Below are 7,586 nucleotides of genomic sequence, written 5' to 3' on the forward strand. Positions count from 1 at the left end.
AGCATTTTGACATATCCCTCTTGAACAATATGAATGATCTGCTTCCAACCTGCCAGTATGGCCCATACATGCTCTCTACTTTCCTGTGTGCATTCCATAGCCTAAATGGGGCACGTAGGATCTTGAGTAGCTGCCAAGAATCAACATCCCACACAAGTCTGCCAGTAGCATCGACGTAGGCCTACAGTTAGCAAGTCTGAAAGTCACAGTTTTTCTAGTTCCGACTAGTAGATGAACGCAGCATTTTTTTTAAAAGGAGCTTGTCAATGAGGAGTTGGGAAGAGGAAGAAAAGAGCGCGTTTGAGGAGCCTCTTTTTTTTTTTTTTTATTCTTTTTTTTTGCAGTCGCCCCTCCCCTCAGCGAGCGTTTTATCCTATCTGGTTGCGGTCCTACTTTCTCATTCCTGCACTCTCTCGCAGTTTTACATTGTGTCCAGTGCCCAACGGAATGGTGAACTTTTACCGTAAGAGCGAACGAACCATACGGAATGTGAGAGCTGGAGACCTTTGTTGGAGACATCGAACAGGGACACCTGACGTGACAGTCTCAAGCGCCCTGCGTTCTCTTGCGTATGTAGCCTATGTTTGAAACCTGTTCTACCGCAAAAGGCTGTGGGAATGTGGGATATAAGTCAACGGTGAGTAGGCTAGTGTATGATCGACTTATATATATATTAACTGGGCTGGCTTTGCAATGTATAGCCTAGGCTATTTCTGTGCATATTATGGTTTCAAAGAGACTAGATTGACTTTGCTGAGCGATTCGTTTTTTTTTGTTCTCGGTTCGGTTTTGGTTCAGTTGTTGTTATTATTATTATTATTATTATTTTTATAAATCACTGCCAAACACGATTTTAAAACATGAAATGCTTTGTGGTTTGAATGTTGTAACATAATACATAAATGTCCCATGATGGTAGTGACTGTCCATGACTGCTGACCACTTAACCATCAGTATTTCCCATGATGGTAGTGACTGTCCATGACTGCTGACCACTTAACCATCAGTATTTCCCATGATGGTAGTGACTGTCCATGACTGCTGACCACTTAACCATCAGTATTTCCCATTACTTTAGTATTTCACATTACTAAAACATTTAAGATGTTGTGTGTATATTGTTGTTGTGTTATGTGTATATATATTACCTTTTTGTTTTATTTTAATTTATTATTTAATTCCAAATCATCATCTCATCTCTATAGAGGGGCTGCGTATGCTGTCTGACAAAATCACTATTTTAGTAGTTCTTCAAAAGTAAACAAGGCATAGTTGGTATTCAGCAATCATAAAACTATCAATCACTTTGACAACTGCTCGTTGAACGTCTCATCATTCCAAAATCACGGGCATTAATATGGAGATGGTCCCTCCTTTGTTGCTATAACAGCCTCTGCTCTTCTGGGAAGGCTTTCCACTAGATGTTGGAACATTGCTGCTATAACAGCCTCCACTCTTCTGGGAAGGCTTTTGCACTAGATGTTGGAACATTGCTGCTATAACAGCCTCCACTCTTCTGGGAAGGCTTTCCACTAGATGTTGGAACATTGCTGCGGGGACTTGCTTCCATTCAGCCATAAGAGCATTAGTGAGATCAGGTGCTGATGTTGGGTGATTAGGCCTGGCTCCAGGTCGGCGTTCCAGTTTATTCCAAAGGTGTTCGATGGGGTTGAGGTCAGGGCTCTGTGCAGGCCAGTCAAGTTCTTCCACACCGATCTCGACAAACCATTTCTGTATGAACCTCGCTTTGTACATGGGAGCACTGTCAAGCTGAAACAGGAAAGGGCATTACCCAAACTGTTGCCACAAAGTTGGAAGCACAGAATCGTCTTGAATGTCATTGTATGCTCTAGTGTTAAGATTTCCCTTCGCTGGAACTAAGGGTCCCGAACCATGAAAACCAGCCCAAGAACATTATTCCTCTTCCGCCAAACTTCACAGTTGGCACTATGAATTGGGGCAGGTAGTGTTCTCCTGGCACCCGCCAAACCCAGATTAGTCCGTCGGGACTATACTCATATCATTCAGTAATATTTATCTTCGAGTTAGTTAGTTAGTAGAGTTAGTTAGTTAGTTAGTTTTCAGATGGTGAAGCGTGATTCATCATTCCAGACAACGTGTGTCCACTGCTCCAGAGTCCAATGGTGGTGAACTTTACACCACTCCGGCCGACACTTGGCATGGTGATTTTAGCCATGGAAACCCATTTCATGAAGCTCCCAACAAACAGTTATTGTGCTGACTTCTGCTTCCGAAAGCAGCTTGGAACCTGGTAGTGAGGGTGAGCTTGTGTGGTCTACCACTTCGGGGCAGAGCCAGTGTTGCTCCTAGATGTTTCCACTTCACAATAATATCACTCACAGTTGACCAGGGAAGCTCTAGCAGGGCAGAAATGTTACGAATTGACTTTTTGGAAAGGTGGTATCGTATGACCGTGCCACGTTGAAGGTCACTGAGCTCTTCAGTAAGGGCCATTCTACTGTCAATGTTTGTCTATGGAGATTGAATGGCTGTGTGCTTGATTTCTATGCACCTGTCAGCAATGGGTGTGGCTGAACCCACTAATTTTGAAGGGGTGACCACATACTTTTGTATATATAGTGTAGCTTGTGAAGAAACTGCTCTCTCTTTATCCCCTCTTGATCGCACATTCTTATGTAGCAGGTGTTAAACACAGACCGGACTGCGCAATGGATTGTGGTTATAGTAGTTCATTATCACGTTTTCTGTGGTAAACTATGTAGAACAATGCAATGCCTGGAAACTACAACTCTCTACTACATGGTGCAGTTTGGGCATGATCGGATTTATCTCTGGAGAAACTGCAGCACAATGTGCGCATTGAGCTCACAGGGGGGGTGGGGGGGTGGAATTAGAATAAGTTGACCCACTTCGGTCAGTTAGTTGTCCTAAAACCAGGAAAAAAAATCATAAATATCTCCCTGAACTTTTTTCTTTTTTCATTACAGTAAAAGAACCCATGTTTCCCTGACAACATGACGACAGATCTGCGCCTGACGTCCCTCCTGAATGTGTCTGATCTCCACAACGTGACGCGGGGAGGATGTTCCTTGACCAGAACAGGCTTCCAGTTCTACTATCTGCCCACCGTGTACATCCTGGTGTTCGTCACCGGCCTGGTGGGGAACAGTCTGGCCATCTGGATGTTTGTCTGCCACATGAGACCCTGGAGCAGCATCTCCGTGTACATGTTTAACCTGGCTCTGGCCGACTTCTGCTACGTCCTCTCCTTGCCCTTCCTCATCTTCTACTACTTTAATAAGACCGACTGGATATTCGGGGACGTTCTCTGCCGACTGCAGAGGTTTATATTCCACGTCAATCTGTACGGCAGCATCCTGTTCCTGACCTGTATCAGTGTCCACAGGTACACAGGAGTGGTCCACCCGCTCAAGTCTCTGGGAAGGCTCAAGAAGAAGAACGCCGTGCTGACCAGCGCCCTGGTCTGGGTCGTGGTCATAGCGAGTATCTCTCCCATCCTCTACTACTCTAGGACGGGGCAGAAACGGAACGCCACCACATGTTACGACACAACCACGGAGGATGAGCTGCCGGGTTACTTTATCTATAGCATGTGTTTGACCGTGTTCGGCTTCTGTATCCCCTTCCTTCTCATCCTGGGTTGCTATGGGATGATCGTCAAGGAGCTGATCTGTAACGACATGAGCAACGCCCCGTTACGGCGTAAGTCCATCCACCTTGTGATTATCGTGCTGACCGTGTTCGCTGTGTCCTACCTGCCCTTTCACGTGATGAAGAACCTGAACATGCGAGCCCGGCTGTACTTCCAGGTCCCGGACATGTGTGCCTTCAATAACTGTGTGTACGCCACTTACCAGGTGACGCGGGGGCTGGCCAGCCTCAACAGCTGTGTGGACCCGGTCCTCTACTTCCTGGCTGGGGACACATTCAGGAGGAAGTTGTCCAGAGCTACTAAAAAACAATCCAAGAAGGGGGAGCTCCCACTGCAGTCCAAGAGTGAAGAGACGGCGCTCAACAGCCTGCCGGAGTATGTCGAGAACGGGGATGGGCAGCTTTGAGAGAGGGCAAAGGTCAAAGTCCGGGTGGTCTCTCTGAACCTCTAGGGATTTTTTTTGCTGTGAATTGGTGCTGTGGACCTTGCAGACTGTGTGTGGACTGTGTGTGCACTGTGGATAGAATGATCTGTGTGGGAATCGGACAAAGATGATGGCAACGGGGTGGTGTCTCTATAATGTCATCACTACTGTAGGTAGGTGCTGTATATTCTGAAGGTCAACTAGGTGCTCATCCATCCATAACCCAACGGAAGGAGAAGGTAATAGGTTGAGCTCCTGTAAACAATGGTCTCTTGTTCCTCTATCCAACCAACGCTGACGTTTTGTAATGGAGAGAGGGCTGTGCTAGCCACCCAGTGGCTGCATCATAATCCCTGCCGACTAGAAGTTGGACTGTAAATGGGTAGGTGAGACACCAGGGACGACTGAGATCCATTGCCTAGAGTTTGGACCTCATGACTGCTCTGTGGAGGTTAACATACAGCGACTATAATGCACTCTGCATGTTTTTAATTCTCAGACATCTACAAATGAAATTAACCCCAAAGCTGACTGCTATTCCCTTCTCACTTGTTCTCTCTCCTCATGGTTTTCCTCTGGATCCAAATTGAAACATTTTTTTTTTTTTTTCAGTTGTGATCCAAATATTTGCATCGCTAAAAATAATTTCCAAAAATACAATCTGGAAAACAATTTTTAATGCTATATTGATTGTGTAAAATGTAGCAATTACTGTCTATGACAAGGGAAACAACGTTCCCGCCTGGTTCATTGTATATAATGAACATTTTGCCCATATTCTTGATGAAGAACTTGAAACTTTTGAAACTCACTGGCTTGAGACCACAGAATTATCCAAAATTGTGCTGCTAATAGATTTATATTGTGATTTGAAGAAACCAATTTCAGAGATGAAATTATATATAAAAATTAAAAAAGTAATTCATCATAATTTCTACACACTTTTTACCTGGTTGGAGTCGTTTAAAAAAAATATTTTTTTAAATATATAAAAAAAATATATGTATGAAAAATGACTCCAGTTTGAAGTATTACAATATTCTTCATCATGACCCACTCAAAAAAACATCACACCACCCAAATTTGGGTCACGATTCACCAGTTGAGAATTGCTGTTCTATGGCGTTACTCTGTGTGACAGCTACATTAACGTCTGTGGTTTCTTTATGTGGTTCTGTTTCAGTACTGTCACTGTATCGCGTGTGGCGTGACCTGCGTCTGTCCTTGGTCTATTTATTCTACGTTAATATGAAGGGTCTATATACTAGTCTCATGTGAATAGGACACACTACAGTAATATTCTGTAATATATTTCATGTGTGTAGTGGGATTACTGTACAGTACATGGTGTCAAGCCCAGTTATGTCTTTCTTTTTAAACAAGACTCATTCAGACTGTTAAGTTATGAACCCAGTGTTATTATCAGGGAGGCAACTTACCAGTGACAAACCACGGCAGCCATCTTCTGTGACGCGTTGGAGCTGTTTTATATGCAGGTGACCGTAAGAATGAGAATGAACAGACATTCCTGTTTGGAAGCAACGTTACATGGTGTGTGTGTGCAAAGCGAGTATTAGTGTGTACACACACTAATATTGTAAAACATTTGCAAAGCGAGCGTCAACTATATCAAGTGTCATTGGCGTTGTTGAATTAAATTGGATGATGATCACCTGTGTTCTGTACACACACTAATAATGTAAAACATCTGTCTTTAAGCCACCGTTCTTAGTAGTTCGGGGGAAAATAGCTACTAGAACCCTGTAACTATGTACAATATGTTATTCTAGTTCTCTGGTCCATCGCCTTCCTAGTGGAGCCATTTTTCTGACTGTTCCTGAACTGGGCATCAACTCTAGCAGCTCCACAGATGTTTATAGTATACAGTAGTATTGTAAGTGGAACGACTGATAATTGCATGAAATGCATAAGTTACCCCCCGCCCAAACCCATATTATCGGGAGATATGTAGACCTGATGAGGAAGTGAATGATATGATCATACAGTGCCTTGCGAAAGTATTCGGCCCCCTTGAACTTTGCGACCTTTTGCCACATTTCAGGCTTCAAACATAAAGATATAAAACTGTATTTTTTGGTGAAGAATCAACAACAAGTGGGACACAATCATGAAGTGGAACGACATTTATTGGATATTTCAAACTTTTTTAACAAATCAAAAACTGTAAAATTGGGCGTGCAAAATTATTCAGCCCCTTTACTTTCAGTGCAGCAAACTCTCTCCAGAAGTTCAGTGAGGATCTCTGAATGATCCAATGTTGACCTAAATGACTAATGATGATAAATACAATCCACCTGTGTGTAATCAAGTCTCCGTATAAATGCACCTGCACTGTGATAGTCTGACAAACCCATATTATCGGGAGATATGTAGACCTGATGAGGAAGTGAATGATATGATCATATCAAGAATAATTTTGCACGCCCAATTTTTCCGTTTTTGATTTGATTTGATTTGAAATATCCAATAAATGTCGTTCCACTTCATGATTGTCCCACTTGTTGTTGATTCTTCACAAAAAATCTTTATGTTTGAAGCCTGAAATGTGGCAAAAGGTCGCAAAGTTCAAGGGGGCCGAATACTTTCGCAAGGCACTGTATATGCCTTCTATAGAGATCTGTGAGATTTGCACATTTGCTGCCCAGGTCAGGGGTTCTCATGTTGTACAGCATTTTGGGGGGTCAGTTATGAATGTGTGAATAAATTTTTTTATATAAAAACTTGTAAAAGGTTATCAGATGCATTTTGTTTTTCAATTTTTATTTTATTTTTTAAACTCAATGCCTTTCATCTACTTTGTATGTAGTGTTCTCTCCCAATTATCAATAATTCAATGGGTTGTACTGTTGTGTACTGTTGTGTTTGTGTGGATGGCGATGAAACGCCATCCTGCACAGGTCTATTCAACCCTATACGCCTGGGTCTATTCAACCCTATACGCCTGGGTCTATTCAACCCTATACTATACGCCTGGGTCTATTCAACCCTATACTATACGCCTTGGTCTATTCAACCCTATACTATACACCTTGGTCTATTCAACCCTATACTATACGCCTTGGTCTATTCAACCCTATACTATACGCCTTAGTCTATTCAACCCTATACTATACGCCTTGGTCTATTCAACCCTATACTATACGCCGGGGTCTATTCAACCCTATACTATACGCCTGGGTCTATTCAACCCTATACTATACGCCTGGGTCTATTCAACCCTATACTATACGCCTTGGTCTATTCAACCCTATACTATACGCCTTGGTCTATTCAACCCTATACTATACGCCTTGGTCTATTCAACCCTATACTATACGCCTTGGTCTATTCAACCCTATACTATACGCCTTAGTCTATTCAACCCTATACTATACGCCTTGGTCTATTCAACCCTATACTATACGCCTTGGTCTATTCAACCCTATACTATACGCCTTGGTCTATTCAACCCTATACTATACGCCTTGGTCTATTCAACCCTATACT

General features: G+C 42.8%; 1 protein-coding gene across 1 annotated transcript; it reads left to right on the forward strand.

Annotated features, from left to right (window-relative positions):
* Positions 1–312: 312 nt before the first annotated feature.
* On the forward strand, positions 313–6,834 carry LOC109884612 (P2Y purinoceptor 1-like). Its single transcript, XM_020476564.2, has 2 exons — positions 313–637; positions 2,970–6,834. The coding sequence occupies exon 2, from the start codon at positions 2,997–2,999 to the stop codon at positions 4,059–4,061; it is 1,065 nt and encodes a 354-aa protein (XP_020332153.1). The 5' UTR covers positions 313–637; positions 2,970–2,996; the 3' UTR covers positions 4,062–6,834.
* Positions 6,835–7,586: the final 752 nt, after the last annotated feature.

Source organism: Oncorhynchus kisutch, linkage group LG18 (assembly GCF_002021735.2).
Source record: "Oncorhynchus kisutch isolate 150728-3 linkage group LG18, Okis_V2, whole genome shotgun sequence".
NCBI lineage: Eukaryota > Metazoa > Chordata > Actinopteri > Salmoniformes > Salmonidae > Oncorhynchus > Oncorhynchus kisutch.